General features: G+C 38.0%; 1 protein-coding gene across 1 annotated transcript; it reads left to right on the top strand.

Annotated features, from left to right (window-relative positions):
• Positions 1 to 14218: 14218 nt before the first annotated feature.
• Positions 14219 to 16074, top strand: LOC138905962 (uncharacterized). The gene is made up of 3 exons (XM_070194476.1): positions 14219 to 14670; positions 15327 to 15456; positions 15694 to 16074. Exons 1-3 carry the CDS (start codon positions 14219 to 14221, stop codon positions 16072 to 16074), a joined length of 963 nt encoding a protein of 320 aa, XP_070050577.1.
• Positions 16075 to 17234: the final 1160 nt, after the last annotated feature.

Raw genomic sequence — 17234 nt, 5'->3', positions numbered from 1 at the left:
TTTAAAATTTGATTGGTCAGTCCAAAAGTTCAAGAATTTGAAATATTTGATAATAAGCTATTCTAAAGTAGAACACTTCACTAGCATAGGTGTCTGGTCTGAACCCATGCTTGCTAAATGTTCTATATATAAAAGAAAATTTGTCAGTCCAGTGATGATTAATAAACATCCTATCTAGACTTTTCCAGATTTTTTGATGCCTTCCCCTTGCATTACACCAAGTGAACCTCAGACCTTTGTAACCTGCATCCACCATACCACAATCCTTCATACACGATATAAATTCCCAACTCTTCTCCATTCTGTGAGGATTGCCTCATTTCTTTTCTTCTAGACTCATAATTGCATTGAAATCTCCACATATGCACCAAGGATCATCAATATAGTTGTTGTAATGTATCAAATTATCCCACAAAGGAATTTTTAGATATTGTTTAGATTTAACATATACTGTTGTGAACCAGACAACTTCACCGTCATTCTTCCTGGTAGTCTTGAGTGTAATTTGTTGCTCATTATTCTCTGCCACTACTGCATCAAATTCAATTGACCATAAGAACCATATTTTTCCATTACAATTTGCATAAGAGCTTTCGAAACCCAAACCTCTTCTATATTTGTCTATTTGCTCTGCTTTAACAAAGTGTTCTTGTATAGCTATAATTTGAATTTTATGAAGAACTGTTAAAAATTTCAACCTTTCAAAAGCCCCCTTGGACTTTACTCCTCTAATATTCCAAATGATTGTGCTAATCATTAAGAACATCAAAAGAAACTTCAACACTTTGAGTTGCTTTCCCCATAGCCCTTGCGATCGGGCGAGGATTTGGCATGCCTTTGTGACCTTCATGTTTACTTTTGCATAAATTCCTTGGAGATATGTTTCATGTATCGGTGAGCTCCTTCCTTTGTTGTGAAACAACATCCTCCATAACCTCACCTTTCCATGAGGTTTTAGGCGCTAAAGCTTCAATAAGAGCCTCTTCATCGGAAGAATTACATTCTTCATATTCGTCCTCCGGAATATCTTCAGTTTCACTCTCTTGTTCTTCTCTATAATCAGAATTATAATCACTCGAATCCTTCACCTTGTCATTAATCATCCTATCAGTAACAACATTTGGTTCCAGAATAACCACTTGAAGTGGAACATTCACAGCAGGACTAGGATTCCAGAGTTGGACCTCTAAGTTAATAGCTTGTACTTCAGTTGTCTTAGAAGATCTAGGCTTTAATGTTTCAGAATTCTTCTTGTTAGAACTAGATGGTATCCTCTGCTTAGTTGAAGCATCAGACTTGCTCACCACTTGCCTTAATTCCTCATTCTCTTGATGTTCACATGTCACTTCTGTCTCTTCACATGTCTCTTTTTCACTTCTAGTTGCTAAAAAGAGTTTGAAATAGGAACAAGACTGTATGTAATGTTGGGGATATTAGATCACACATTCTGAACTATGTTGTCTTCATTAATCTTTCCTTCTGCACTAGCCTCTACCACTACAACATTATTCTTTTGTAGAAGCTTTTCAACAACTTCCTTAGCTTGTTCAATTTTTTGTTGTTGACAATTACTAGCAGATGGTCTTGCTACCCATTTCATCTCGTCTTTCCTCCGCAGTTTAGTTCTAATCCCTTGTTGGATTCTCTGTCTGTTTATCACTTTCTTCTTCTGTATAGTTGCCCCTTTATTACCAACAGGTAGTTGATGAACCTGTGATAATTTCTTATTCGCCAGTTGAGAGAGCTTAGGTATATCACTAGTGGATGCAATTACCACTTTGTGATTGCCCCTATTATTAGGTATAACATTCTGCTTGGCAGAGATCACATCAGTATTAGCTACAACTTTAGTATTAACACTTGTTGTTGCTTTGTTAGACACAACATTGTCTCCAACTAGCTTCTTGTCATCTTTTTTGTTGGGTGCTATGCATACCTCCTCCACATGACCTTGATGTCTACAAGCATAACAGTAATCTAGAACAAAGTCATATTCAATATTTTGCCAGAATCCACCCTTCTCCTCTCCTCCTTCCTCCTTGATACTCACCCAAATTGAATCTCTCCTCTGTATGGCCAAGTCAATCTCAACCATAACTTTTGCGAAATTTGGCCTCGATTTAACATCCGTAGCTTTATCAATTTTTAGAAGAGTTACAATTGGGGACGTGATCCGGAACAATGCATCCCAATTGTAGTAATGCCATTTAAGGCCAGGTAGTGATATCCAAATGGGTGCCAAAGATGTCTCTTTTTCCGGATTAAAATCTATGGTCCAAGTGACCATTCTCATGAAACATCCCAAAACCCAGAGATTCCTTCTAGAATAGATATTAACATAATCTTTCTCAATTGAAAAATCCATAATAATATATTTAGAGTTATAGTGGCCAATTTTCACAGTACCTATAAGTGAAAACCTAGCGTTGAAATCCCTTCTGATATCGTTTAAGGACGATTTTCCATGCGAGAATTTTCCAACAATAGTAAAACTACAAGCTTTAGCCAATTCTTCCTCCTCTTGTGGTGAAAAAATAAGCCTGTTTTCCTTTATGCAACTCTGGTGGTCTGAATTTGAGTTTCGTCTTCAATGTCGGAATAGCCACTGTAGCAGCATACAAGGTATTCTGGCCGTGGTTGATATCAGAATTACTAGGTGGATCATTTAGGTGTTCACCGGAAGACCGTAGCTGGCCTCCAATCGGTAGCGCGTTCATCTCGAAGAAACGATATTTAGATTGAATTTTGGGGGCGCGTGAGGCGTATTCCATTAATTTCAAGTAACTTCCTTCAGACCTTTTTTATTCAACATTAGAAATGACAATAGTGTTTGATATATGACTTGACTTATGTGATTAATGAATTGCTCAAAACTGTGTTGTGAGTCTCTAGATCTCTGAGACAGGTTGGTAGCCCTTGGTGGCTTACGATATCTCGAAATTACTCGTATTAGAGTAGGTGATTAGTGTATCATTGGTTTGAATACTATGATGTCATGCCCCAATGTCATGACCCAGAATCACCATCAGGTCGTGATGGCGCCTTACTCACTTGCTAGGCAAGCCAATCATAACAATAACAGTTCAAGATAATGAATTACGAAATAATTATACAAGTCTAAAAGCTAAAATATCATAAATAAAAACTATGATGATATAACAAATCCCCTAGAACTGGTAATACATAGCGTGAGCTCTACAATAGGAGTACAAGTATGATAATATAAAAGTACTGTCTGAACAACAATAATAGTAATAAAAATAGAAACAGACATCAGATCTGCGGACGGACTGCAACTTTACCTTGTCTCTCAACAATTCGGCAGTGATCCAATACAACTTTCAACTAGGTCCCACACCTGGATCTGCGCAATTAAGTACAGAATATAGTATGAGTAAACCCGACCCCACGTACTCCGTAAGTATCATGAATAACCTCAGAGAGGCAGTCGTAACAATCATCAATGATACTCACGTGATAAAATACATACAAGTCATGAATACATGCTAACACGCAGTAACAATATTAGAATCTATGCCTAGTTGCATGTAAAGCTCATGGTGTACATAGAGGAGATATGCACGAACATTAATAGGATAACAGTTCAGTATATAAATGAGATATGCGTCAAAAGGCAAGCGACATTACATAACGAGGAATATATACAGAAGATATGTATTGTGTATCATTTCATTAACAGAAAATGGCATATAGAGAAGATATGCATAAAGAGGCATGTATAAAAGTACAGAGCCAACATATAGAGAAGATATGCAGTAAAATTATGTACACAACTAACAAATTTTGCATATACAGAAGATATACAAAAATCCAACACTAATAAGTTTTCCGTAACCGCGTGTACGTCATCAAGGAGAAACATGAGAGGACGACCTTAGGGGATGGATCCTTATTCACACGCTGCATAGACAACTCACGTGCCATAATAACCACACGGACAACTCACGTGCCACAATCAACTCAACCCGCACGGACAATTCACGTGCTGTCAAACTGTCATGACCAAAAATCTCACATGTCGTGATGGCGCCTATCAAAATACTAGGCAAACCGACAACTCACAAATAACCATGCATCTTTAATTTAAAACATACCGAAACAAGCTTAAATAGTGAAAATCTCATAATAACTGATAAGAAAAGACCGCAACTCAATACAAAATCCCCCAAAATTCGGGTGTCACTGAGTACATGAGTATCTAAATGACAACATAGTCTGACTACTAGAACACTGTTTAGAAAGATAGAACAGTACAAATAACTGAAAAGAAGGAGAGTCAAGGTCTGCGGACGCCAAGGAAGCTACCTCGATAGTCTCCAAATAGATAAAGCTCCAAAGCTAACAACCATCGTGCCCAGAAGTATCTGGATCTGCACATGAAGTACATAGTGTAGTATTAGTACAACTGACCCAATGTACTCAATAAGTATCGTAATTAAATACGGCAAGGTAAAAGAAGCATAAATTATTAATGATACTAGCTATCACCTATGTAGTTTCATCTTTTAAACCGGTACAGAACAATATTGAAAACTAACTCATCAAGGTTCGTGAGAAAACATTCGTGTGTGTATGTGTACAGTTTCTCAAATACTCTGTTCAGAGAATATCATGACATATAAAGGTGATATGCAGTTAAGTCAGATAAATGATCAAGGAAATGAAAAATCCAACACAACACTGGCCAGATTCCCTCAACTTTTCATATCTGTTCCAAACCACTGATCAGTATTCTCAATAACCACGTGTAGGGGTGTTAATGGTTCGGTTTGGGTCGATTTTTCCCTAAAAAGAAACCAAACCAAGTAAGTCGATTTTTTAAATATTCGAACCAAACCAAACCAATTAAGTCGGTTTTTTATCATTTCAGTTTTTGTCGGTTTTTTGGGTTTTTCGGTTATTTATCGGTTTTTTCTTAAATATGAGACATACACTACAAAACGCATATTCCGGCGACTACATTTTCAACGTAACACTATCAAACTAATTGCTCTTTGAGAAATCTATCATTTACCAAAATATATTGATGATAATTGACTCAAATCGATTATTTTTAGCATGAAATAAATTCTTGTACTTAGCAAAATAAAACTACCAATCAAACTAGAAGATAAAAAATTAGATTATTATAATAGCAAAGAATTAGACCAAAAATACAAATGACTAATATGTACCATAAAATTTCAGAAACTTTATATAAAAATATACATATATATAGTTATAATAATAAATTTATATAGCTACTTTTATAGTCGGTTTGGTTCGGTTTTTTTCAATTATTTTTTTATTAAAATCAAAACCAAACCAAATTTGATCGGTTTTTAAAATTTAAAACCAAAACCAAACAAAACCTAAGAAGTATCGGTTTTTTTAGTCGGTTTGGTTCGGCTTTCGGTTTGGTTTGGTTTTTCGGTTTTTTATGAACACCCCCAACCATGTGTACACCATCAAGAGAGAATCATGAGAGGGTGATCCTAGGGGGATGGATCCGTATCCATTCGCTGCACAGACAACTCACGTGCTAATAATAGAACTTGTGAGCACCTAATTTTTGATTATATTTAAATTTTTACCACCCTCTACTATGTAAATATTTTTAGAAATTTAGTATATATATATATTTTTTAGCTTTGATACATTTTTTTTATAGGGTAAGAATTAAAAATAATTTAAAAGGTCAAATTAGTACTATTAGTATTATTTTTATTTTTTTATCTTTATTTTAAAATAAAATAAATTAAAAACAAAAAACCAATTTTTTTTTTAATTTTCGGATGGGAATAAAATAATTGCAAAATTAAAAGTATGGAATAAAAAAGTAAAAGTAAAAGTAGGTGGAAATTATTTTTTTAAAAAAGTAAAAAAAGTGGAAAATTAAAAAAATAAATGTAAAAGAATCTGAAAATTTTAAAAAATGAAAAGTAAAAGAAAGTTGAAATTAAAAAATAAAAGTAAAGGTAGCTGTAATTTCTTTTTAAACAAGTAAATGAAAGTGAAAATTTAAAAAAGAAAAGTAAAATAAGTGGAAATTAAAAAAAGAAAAGTAAAATAAGTGGAAAATAAACAAAAGTAAAGTAAAAAAAAGTGGAAAATTTAAAAACTAAAATTAAAGTAAAGTGGGGAATTATTAGTTTTTAAAAAAGAAGAAAAATGGGAAGTGGGAATTCTTTTTAATTAAAAAATAATAAAATAAAAATAAAATAAAACAAATCTGAAAAAATTCCGATTTTATTTTTCTATAAATAGAAGAGAAATGTGAGGAGAAAAGAGGGAGAAAGAAAAGAAGAAAAAAGAGAGGAGGGAGTTGAGAGAATTTTGTTTTCTTCTTCTATGCTAAGGGAATTTCTACTCGTATCATTCTTTCTTTTTCTCTTCTTTTCGAAAAATATAGCTATTCATCAACCAAAACCCAATAAAAATACTTCATAAGATCCCTTTTTACACGCCAAAAAGTGAAGTCAATAGTCGAGGTCGATGATTCCGTTGGAGCTCTATTCATTAGCCTTGATGTTCTTCTTCGGTTATGCTTGTTCGCCATTCGTTTGAGTTACTGTACCTGTTCTTGGAAACTCATTTAATTGAAAATCTTGTATTAAAGGTTTATTCTTTCCTCTATTCTTTTAATCTTATTTCATATGATTTTATTTATTTTCCTTTAAACTTTATAAATAATAATGTAAATTAGTCTTTAAATGCTATAAACTTAATCATGTTTATGGAAATATGGTATTCAAACTTGCTTTAAAGTTGGGAAGATTTTGACCCTAATAAGTTTGGGCTTCAATTGTTTGATTGTAGGGCATTGGTATATGATGGTTTATTTATTCAAATATCTAAAATCATACACTTCTTCCACAAGTAATTCCATAATTCATGACCTTACAATAATTTTAAAAATATAGGAAAAATAGAGTGCTTTAGGCACGCCTTTAATTAGTTTATCGTGATTATGTATACGTTCGCGTAACATAATTGTGATTTCCAAAAATAAAACCGAAGTATGTGTTAACTTTGGCCAAAACAATCTTAATAAATAATAAAATGCTATTAATTGTGTACATGTACGTGTGACATAATTTTGGCACAATAAACGAAGCGGATTCAGACATGTGATTCGTTTCAAAGATAATTTCATATTTTAATAATAAAAGAGGACATAGGTAAAATATAAGACCCAATAAAACACAGTTTATCACAAAATATAAGCCATATGTAGTCAATAAAGCGACCGTGCTAGAACCACGGGACTCGGGGAATGCCTTACACCTTCTCCCCGGTCAACATAATTCCTTACCCCGACTTTATTTTTGCAGACCAATAATAATAGAGTCAAACCTTTCTTTGACTAGAGATTCAAATAAAAGGTGACTTGGAACACCTGAAAGATCAATTCCAAATGGCGACTTTGTAAATAAATTAATCCATACTCAAGTTTGTCACTTTAATTGAAAAAATTCTTTAACCCACAATCCATAACAAATACATATCTTTTGGGGTAGAAAAGGAGGTGTGATTACTCTGGCGACTCCGCTGGGGAAAAGAACCCAGAACTTCTGGTTCAGGGTTCAGAATTCGAGCTTGTAATGTGATCTATACTTGGATTTCTTGATTGTTGATATTACTGTGTTTGTGAACCTAATGTGCTAATTGCCGCTCATTTACCGCTTTGATATTATTTGAACTGTATAAACTGCCTTCTTATGCCTCCCTTCTGAGTCTTATGAATTTATAGTGCACACGTGCACGTGGCTCACCTTTCTATTAGAGGTCATACCAAATAGAACGAGGCTGGATCAACAACTAGGTCGGGTAGACTTTCGTGCTCCCGGTACGTTGCCCCCACCTTAGCTCGAGCTGTCCGCTTAGGTAAGCCAGGTCTAAAACACCCCTCCCCCCTCTAGGATTTTAAACCTAGAATAACATAGGCTCATGCCAGATCCCTAGTAGGAACTTTTGTTTGCATCATGTGCATTTGACTTTGGGGACTCAACACAGGGGTTGAGTCCATCTAGGACAGGTGTACCCAAAATTAAAAGACCATCCTGATGCATCCTACGTGCTATTTGTGCATTTATTTATTTTGGCTTGCACGTTGATCGGCTTCTAGAATAGGGGAGGAAATCAAGAAAAACCAAGAGCGGGGTAGGAAAAGGAAAATTCACCTGGTTTTGAAAAACCCAGTTATTTGAAAAATTCTGAAACTCTGCCGAAATTTAAAAAAAAAGAGAGAAAAAGAAAAGTCATTTCAAAATGAGTCAAAAAATCATGTTTTCCCTGTTGTGTCAAAACTGACCAAACTACGCAGGTCTGATTCTCACCGGATATGAGATACGTAGGCAACCTCATCGGTTCCGTCCCCAATTGTGAAAAATATTTTCCCTTTCCTTGATTCCCTCTTTAGAATTCTTTCCTTAGAAAATCCAAAAAAAAAAAAAATTAAATCCAAAAATATTTTCCTTCTTTTCCGAAATCTTTCATTCGAAAAAAAAGAATAAAAAAAATTCAAATCAAAATCCAAAATATTTTCTTCCTTCTTTAGAATTCCTTCTTTTTTTAAAAAAAATAAAAAATAAAAAATTCAAAATTCCATAAAAAAAAACTCAAAAACAAATATATTTAAAAGTCTTTATATAAAATAAAAAAAAGAAAAGAAAAATGGGTCAGTCTATTCCCGATCTCCCTGAACTACGTAATGATCTGATTCATGCGGCGACATGATACGTAGGCAACCCACAAAAGGTTCGATCAAAATATTTTTCAACGATTCTAAGATGAGGGATCAAAATGAGGTGTGAGGGAAAAATAAAAATAAATGGTGATAATGTTAGGAGCGTGGCATATTACGTGTGATTCATATCTACAGAATGCCTAATCCTAACATGTTTGATGTCTCTTATATAGTAAGCTTAAGGTGGTTGGTTTGTGGTGAAACTGGCAACACATCAATACTTCACCAGATCAAAGGGAACGGTAGTAATGGATAACAGTGATGAAATCGAGTTGCTCAGTGACAATCCCCAGGGTCCGTCAGTTGATCAAGAGTCGGAGGAAATATGAAAATTGAGACAACAACTGTCTGATGTATATCAAGCTTAGGTTTCCGGTGAGCCTCCACCCCAGGGTCCCTCAGAGGGAACTTCCACCGTACTCCGGTCTACTCAACCACCGCTCCATGCAATGAGCGATCACATTCTACCACCAGGGTATGTGCCATACTACAGCCTCCATGCTGCCCCGGTACCTTTAATGTGCGACCTCCAGTCGCATCGGTCAGGAACACTTCTCTCGTCGTGTCGGGCGTACCGGTATATACAATCCTGCCACCACTTCCTGTGACGAGGCCAAACAACGAGCCACCATCTCATGCTTATGATGGCCAATACTATTCTCCAAATATGGCTTTCAAGGTCTCGGCTCCATACAATCTGACTCCTCAATACGAGTCACCAGTGGAAAATGAAAAGCCTGCCAAGTCGGTTGAGCCGGATGAAATGGCCAGGAAAATGAAACGTCTCGAACAGAACATAAAGAACATACAAAGACTAGGTGGTCACAAAAGTGTTTCGTTCAGCGATTTATGCATGTTCCCTCACATCCATTTGCCACTAGGGTTCAAGATCCCAATATTCGAGAAGTATGATAGACATGGCGACCCTATCCCCCACTTGAAAAGGTACTGCAACCAGCTGAGGGGTGCAGGTGGAAAAGAAGAATTATTGATGGCTTATTTTGGGAAAAGTCTTGTGGGGGTAGCCTCCAAATGGTTCATTGACCAAGATATCTCTCATTGGCATGTCTGGGATGACATGGCCCAGGCCTTCGTCAAATAATTCCAATACAACATTGATATTGCACTAGATCGCAATTCCTTGTCCAATATGAAGAAAAAGCCGACTGAAAGCTTTAGGGAATATGCCATAAAGTGGAGGGAGAAAACGGCTAGGGTTAAGCCACCCATGGATAACCATGAGTTGATCACTGTTTTTCTGGAGGCTCAAGAGCCTGATTACTTTTAGAACATGATGTCCGCGATGGGTAGACCTTTTGCAGAAGCAATTAAGATAAGGGAGATGGTCGAAAATGGCCTCAAGACTGGCAGAATTGTAAGTCAAGTTGCTCTTAAAGCCACCACCCAAGCTATCCAAAATGGGTTGGGAAGTTTGGCAAATAGAAAAAAGAGAGATGAAGGGTCCATGATGACTTCAGGATCCAGGGAAGTTCAAAGAGGGGCACCACACCCTTATGTGCAAGTTCAGCATGGGCAATCCAGCTACCCTCAACATTACTATCCCCCGCCAATTCCTCAGAGTTTCCCCCGACTTCAGCAATAAAACTTTCGGGCACCCTACAATGCTCGTCCTAGGCAGGATTATGGTCGAGAGTAGAGACCGGTGGGAAAATTTACTCCATTGGCTGAATCATACTCTAGTCTGTTCCAGAAGTTGAAGCAGATGGGCGTGATTGGACCCATCACTCCCTAACATATGTATCCCGATTCACATGGATTTCAAGCAAATGCTAGATGTGAATATCATTCAAGTGCTCCGGGGCATAGCAGTGATGACTATTGGACCCTGAAAAGAGCCATAAAAAGACTCATTGCTGAAAAATTGATTGTAGTCACGAATGGCGAGGAACCTCCTAATGTGACCAATAACCCGTTGCCAGTACACAATTATGTTCATTTTGTGGGAATGATTGGCCGAGATCAAGAATACAAGCCGGTTGGTCAAGCAGAAATGACAGCGGGAACGATTCAAGAGAGAACCAAACTGGAAGTAAGTCCAAGACAAGATGTGCCGTTGATTGTGAAAGGCGCCCCGAGCTTAGAAAAGGCAACTTTATTTGTTCCCAATATCTCAAGGTTGGAAGTTTGCTCCAATGTTCCAAGTCTAAGGTTGTATGTCCTTGGAGGCCGCCTCATCACAAGGCAGAATCAGGGTGGTACGAGCGGTATAATAGAGCATATCATAATCAAGCTTGCCATACAACCCCGTGTGACAAACACGAAAACCATTCCCTGGAACTACAACAAAATTGTGGTGACCTACAAAGGCAAGGAAATCATAGAAGAAGTGGGGGAAATTGGAGGTTTGACTCGATCAGTGAGGTGTTACTCTTTGAAGAGTTGAGGAAGGCCAATCAAATCAGAGAAGGCCAAATGCCAATAAAGAAACCAGTCACTGAAGAAGAGGCAGAAGAGTTTTTGAAAAAGATGAAAGTTCAGGATTACTCAATCATTGACCAGTTGAGAAAGACTCCTGCTCAAATCTCTCTGTTATCTCTGCTCATACACTCAGAAGAGCATGCCCGTGTACTAATCAAGATCCTGAACAAGGCACATGTCTCAGAGAAGACCACTGTGAATCAGTTAGAGAAGGTAGCCAATAGATTTTTCGAGGTGAACAAAATCTCCTTTACTGATGATGAACTTCCAGAGGAGGGAGCCGGGCATAATAAGGCTTTGCACCTGATTGTCAAATGTGAGGGGCATTATGTAAAGCGAGTCATGGTTGATGGAGGCTTGAGTGTAGATATATGCCCTCTCTCTACCTTACAAAGTATGAATATCAATACAAATAGAATCCGATCCAGCAATATTCGCATTCGGGCTTTTGATAGCTCAGCGAGAGATACCATTGGGGAGATCAACCTCACTATGACGATTGGGCCGGTTGATTTTGAAATTGTCTTCCAAGTAGTGGACATGGAAACTTCTTATATCTTTCTTCTTGGAAGGCCATGGATCCATACGGCTCGAGCTGTGCCATCCACCATGCATCAGATGCTCAAGTTCGAATATGACAGGCAAGGGATTATTGTTCACGGAGAAGACGAATTATCCATTTATAAAGATCCGTTAATTACGTGTATTGAGGCCAAGGAAGGGTGCGAGTCCATTATCTATCAGGCTTTTGAAGTGGTTGTTGTGGACCACATTGAGGAAGGAAAGCCCATTCTGCATCTTCGTCTTTCCTCCACATCTGTAATGGTGGATGCACTTATGCTGAGACAAGGTTATGAGCCAGGAAAAGGCTTGGGGGCATCATTGCAAGGAATTTCGGAATCCATCTCTCCCTTTAGCAACAAGGGTACTTTTGGCTTAGGTTTCAGGCCAACACAAGTAGATGAAGATAAAGCTAAGCACTGCAAAAAGCATGGTTGGGTCTTGCAGCAACCCATCCCTCACATTTTGTACACTTTTGTCAAGCCACGTCTCCAAGAGGGTCAAAATTCCTCGGTACAGGCAAACATTGATGAAATTTGCCATGGCCTCAGCTAGATGCTTTCTGAAGTGAATATGATCCAGGCTGGTGAAGGCATTAGCCGTGTCGATGTGCAACTAATTAGCCCAGACACCATGCTCAACAATTGGGAAGCAACTCCTCTTCCCACAAGGAAAGAGTCTTGGTAGTTTGCTTTTGCAGCTTCTTTTTATATTTTGGGTTACTTTCAGGGTTGTAATCAAAACATCTTAGTATGATTATTTTGTTTTGATATTAACTCTTCTATCCTTTCAAATTCAATGAAATGCAGTTCAATTTTTTATTGTATCTTTTCTTTTTCCTAAATCTTGTCATTTTGTTTCCATTTCAGTTTTGTTAATGCCGGCTGTAATAACATGACATGCATGCAGAATTCACACCCAGATCTTAAACAGTTGTCTAATATTGAAATATTGCATCAAGAGGTCGAATATGATGAAAATGAGGCTGTTGAGGATATAAAAAGAGAGTTGGAACAATTTGAAAACAAGCCTAGGCCCAACCTCAATAAAACTAAGCCAATTAATATCGGAGCTCATGAAGAAGTTAGAGAAACAAAGATAAGCATTCACGCTGAACAAGAAACTAGAGATGCCTTGATTCAAATTTTATTTGAATACAAAGATGTGTTTGCTTGGTCTTATGATGATATGATGGGTTTAAGTGTCGATTTAGTGGTTCATAAGCTTCCCACGTATCCTGAGTTTCCACCAGTCCCACAGAAGCAACAAAAATTTAAAATGGACATGAGTGATAAAATCAAAGAGGAAATAATGAAGCAACAGAGCGCCAATGTAGTTAGAGCCGTACGATACACCACCTGGGTGGCAAATGTTATGCCTGTGCCAAAGAAGGACGGAAAAACCAGAGTCTGTGTTGACTACACGGACCTGAACAAAGCAAGTCCAAAGGATAATTTTCCTTTACCAAGCATCCACATACTTGTAGATAACTACGCTAAGCATGAGATACAATCTTTTGTGGATTGCTATGCCGGATACTACTAGATTCTAATGGATGAGGATGATGCAGAAAAGACCGCTTTTACCACTCCATGGGGTACCTATTGTTACAGGGTTATGCCATTTGGTTTAAAGAATGTGGGGGAAACTTACATGAGGGCCATGGCCACCATTTTTCATGATATGATGCACAAAGAGATTGAAGTAAATGTCGATGATGTCATCATAAAATCAAAGACACAGGCTGATCACGTGCGCAATTTGAAAATATTTTTTGAACGGCTTCGAAGGTATGACCTTAAAATCAATCCATCTAAGTGTGCATTTGGGGTGCCATATAGGAAACTCCTCAGTTTTATAGTCAGCCGTAGAGGCATCAAATTGGATCCATCTAAGATAAAGTCCATTCGAGATCTGCCACCCCCGAAGAACAAAACTGAAGTCATGAGTTTGCTCGGGAGATTGAACTACATTAGTAGGTTCATTGCTCAGCTCACAAACACATGTGAGCCCATCTTTAAGTTCCTGAAAAAGGATATTGCTATCAAGTGGACGGACGATTGCCAAAAAGCTTTTGACAGGATCAAAGATTATCTGTCAAAACCCCCTGTACTGGTCCCACCAGAACCTGGTAGACCTTTGTTTTTATATCTATCGGTGATGGATAATTCCTTTGGATATGTTTTGGGGCAACATGATGCGACAGTCAAAAAGGAACATGCAATCTATTATTTGAGCAAGAAGTTCACCAATTATGAGGTTAAGTATACCCTTTTAGAAAGAACATGTTGTTCTTTGACTTGGGTCGCTCAGAAGCTGAGGCATTATCTCCTAGACTACATGACTTACCTCATATTCAGAATGGATCCTTTGAAGTACATCTTTCAAAAGCCAATGCCCACATGAAGGCTCACAAAATGGTAGATTCTGCTCACAGAGTTCGACATCGTCTATGTCACTCGCACCGCAATGAAAGTAAAGGCTTTGGAAGATCATTTGGCAGAGAATCCAATTGATGATGATTATAAGCCACTGAGCACATACTTCCTAGACGAAGAGGTCAACTCAATAGAGGAAGTAGTTTCGGATGACATCCGTATATGGAAAATGTATTTTGATGGGGCTGTCAATATCAAGGGAGTTGGGATCAGGGCAATCCTTATCTCACCTATTGGACAACATTACCCTACAATGGCCCGACTTCATTTCTTCTATACCAATAATACAACAGAATACGAGGCTTGTATAATGGGTCTAAAAATGGCCCTCGATCTGTATGTGCATGAACTATTGGTTATAGGAGATTCTGACTTGCTTATCCGGCAAGCCCAAGGTGAATGGGAGACTCAAGACATCAATTTTATTCCATACAGAAAATGTGTACAAGACCTGAGCAAGAGATTTAAATCCATCGAATTCAGGTACATTCCCAGATTTCACAATGAGCTAGCCGATGCCTTGGCTACCTTAGACTCGATGCTCCCTTATCCAGGCAATACCCATATTGATCCACTGCAAATCCAAATTTAGAATCAACACGGCTACTGCAATACTATTGAGATAGAACCAGATGGTGAACCTTGGTACCATGACATAAAACGATTCTTGAAAACAAGGGAATACCCAGAGCATGCCAAGGGAGATAAAAAAATAACTATAAGGCAGCTCGCCGGCGGTTTCTTCCTGAATGGGGAAATTTTGTACAAAAGGACCCCAGATTTGAACTTATTGAGATGCATAGATGCCACAGAAGCTGAGCGGATCATGAGTGAAGTGCATTCGGGGGTATGCAGACCTCACATGAATGGATATATTTTGGTGAAGAAGATTCTGCGGGCAGGGTATTATTGGCTTACTATGGAGCGAGATTGCTTTAGTTTCATTCGCAAATGTCACCAATGCCAGATTCATGGTGACCCAATTAACTCGCCTCCTTCAGAGTTGCATCCCATGTCCTCTCCTTGGCCTTTAATTTCTTGGGGAATGGATGTTATTGGGACAATCAAGCCAAAGGCTTCAAATGGGCATAGATTCATTCTGGTCACCATTGATTACTTCACTAAGTGTGTGGAGGCAGTTACTTCAAGGCAGTCACCAAGAAAACAGTGGTAGATTTTGTTCATTCCAACATCATCTGTCGCTTTGGTATCCCAAAGACCATTTTCACTGACAATGCAACCAATCTAAATAGTCATATGATGAAGGAGGTATGCGAGCAATTTAAAATTGTGCATCGCCATTCTACCCCCTACCAGCCTAAACCTAATGGAGTCGTTGAAGCAGCTAACAAGAATATCAAGAGTATCCTTAGGAAGATGATCCAAGGGTCCAGATAATGGCATGAAAAGTTGCCTTTTGCTCTTTTGGGATACTGCACGACTGCTCGCACATCTGTGGGTGCAACTCCTTATCTGTTGGTTTATGGAACTGAAGCTGGAATACAGGCTGAAGTTGAAATTCCCTCTCTCCGAATCATTGTGGAATCAGAGATTGAAGACACCGAGTGGGTCAAGACTAGATTAGAGCAGCTAATGATGATTGATGAAAAACGACTAGCAGCAGTGTGTTTTGGCCAGTTATACCAACAAAGAATAGTACGCGCTTATAATAAGAAAGTGCACCTGAGGCACTTTGAGGTAGTCCAGCTTATTTTAAAACACATCCTTCCGCACCAGGTAGAAGCTAAAGGAAAGTTCGCCCCGAACTGGCAAGGACCCTACATCAAGAATGTGTTACCAAAAGGGGCTTTGCACTTGGTAGATGAAGAAGGACTTGTACCAGACATGACTATTAACGCAGATGCAGTTAAAAGATATTATGTTTGATACATACCCACTGCAGAACTTCCATGCATCGATTTTCTCAGATCGAGATAACGAAGGCTATCTTTGCTCACTACCCCAAATAAGTGTCACCCTTTTGTTAACCCTTTTGAGACATGTTTGTCTTCTTGGTTTTCCCTCCTTTAGGAACTCGTGTACTTGTAAAAAAAAAAAATCTTCGGAGTTATTGAACTACGTTTGACTTGATTCCGAAAGGATACGTAGGCAGCCTCTCTCTGGGGTTCAGTCACACCTAAACAAAAAATCCACATTCCCGAAAAAAAGTTAAAACTGGGGCAGATGTTACAATGGTTCGGCGATGGTTTCGCCTGAAAGGTCCCAAAGTTGTAATTCAATCCAAATTCTTTTTACCCAAATCCTTCTCAAGTCCTTCCGACCAATCAACGAGAATGTTCAAGAATTAGAGGATACAATCATTTGGATCTGATGCAACCAAAATGAGAGAAATAAAATGAGAGAGTCTTATTGGTGAAAACCCTCACAGGCACCATAGGGCGATGCCGAGCAGAGAAAATGAAAATGAGAGAGTCTTGTAGTGAAAACTCACAAAGAGCACCATAAGGAGATGGTGAGAAAAGAAATGAGAGATGTCAGTTAGCGAAAACCTGCAAAGGGCGCTACTAGCCGAATGAGGGTCTTTGATACTCCGGTATGAGCACAACCAAGAAAGTTTCAAGTTGAATATTGCGATGGATTTTGAGAATTAGATAGCTCAGACGGATCAAGTGTCCAGTCCAAAATGCATGTCATGATTCATTGAAATTGCACATACCTCCAGATAAGTCTCCCTATTCCTCTCCCCCGAAATGGGCACCTTTTGTTTAGAAACAATTCCTTTTTTTTTTTCACTTTCAATTGCTTTTCTATTTTAACCCATAATTTTTCTTTAAGTCCTTTTTCGATCTAATCTTGCATCAAAAGAAAGGAAAAGAAATGGATGCAAAACTGATTACAGTTTCCCTGTAATACCAAGCATAATTTGGGGCATATACGGAATTGATGAAGGCACAAATCTATCTGTGATCTCTTTTGATTAGACGAACAAAGTGTCTCAAAGAAACTGAAAAGGTCACCTAAGCAAGACTTGCTTCGTGGGAAAGGTTGATAAGAACTACAAACATAAACTGGTACTAGGTGCAAGA

This window comes from Nicotiana tomentosiformis, chromosome 2, assembly GCF_000390325.3.
Source record: "Nicotiana tomentosiformis chromosome 2, ASM39032v3, whole genome shotgun sequence".
In the NCBI taxonomy this organism is placed as follows: Eukaryota; Viridiplantae; Streptophyta; class Magnoliopsida; order Solanales; family Solanaceae; genus Nicotiana; species Nicotiana tomentosiformis.
Note: the sequence above shows the minus strand (reverse complement) of the source record. Positions and strands in the feature narration are given on the sequence as shown.

Excerpts from the sequence above, each read along its gene's own strand:
- LOC138905962 (XM_070194476.1), top strand. The coding sequence starts at position 14,219 with ATGAAAGTAAAGGCTTTGGAAGATCATTTGGCAGAGAATCCAATTGAT. Across the intron at positions 14,671-15,326 it reads TTTAAATCCATCGAATTCAG|TTACTTCAAGGCAGTCACCA; the intron begins GTACATTCCCAG and ends GTGTGGAGGCAG. Across the intron at positions 15,457-15,693 it reads ATAGTCATATGATGAAGGAG|GCTGAAGTTGAAATTCCCTC; the intron begins GTATGCGAGCAA and ends GCTGGAATACAG.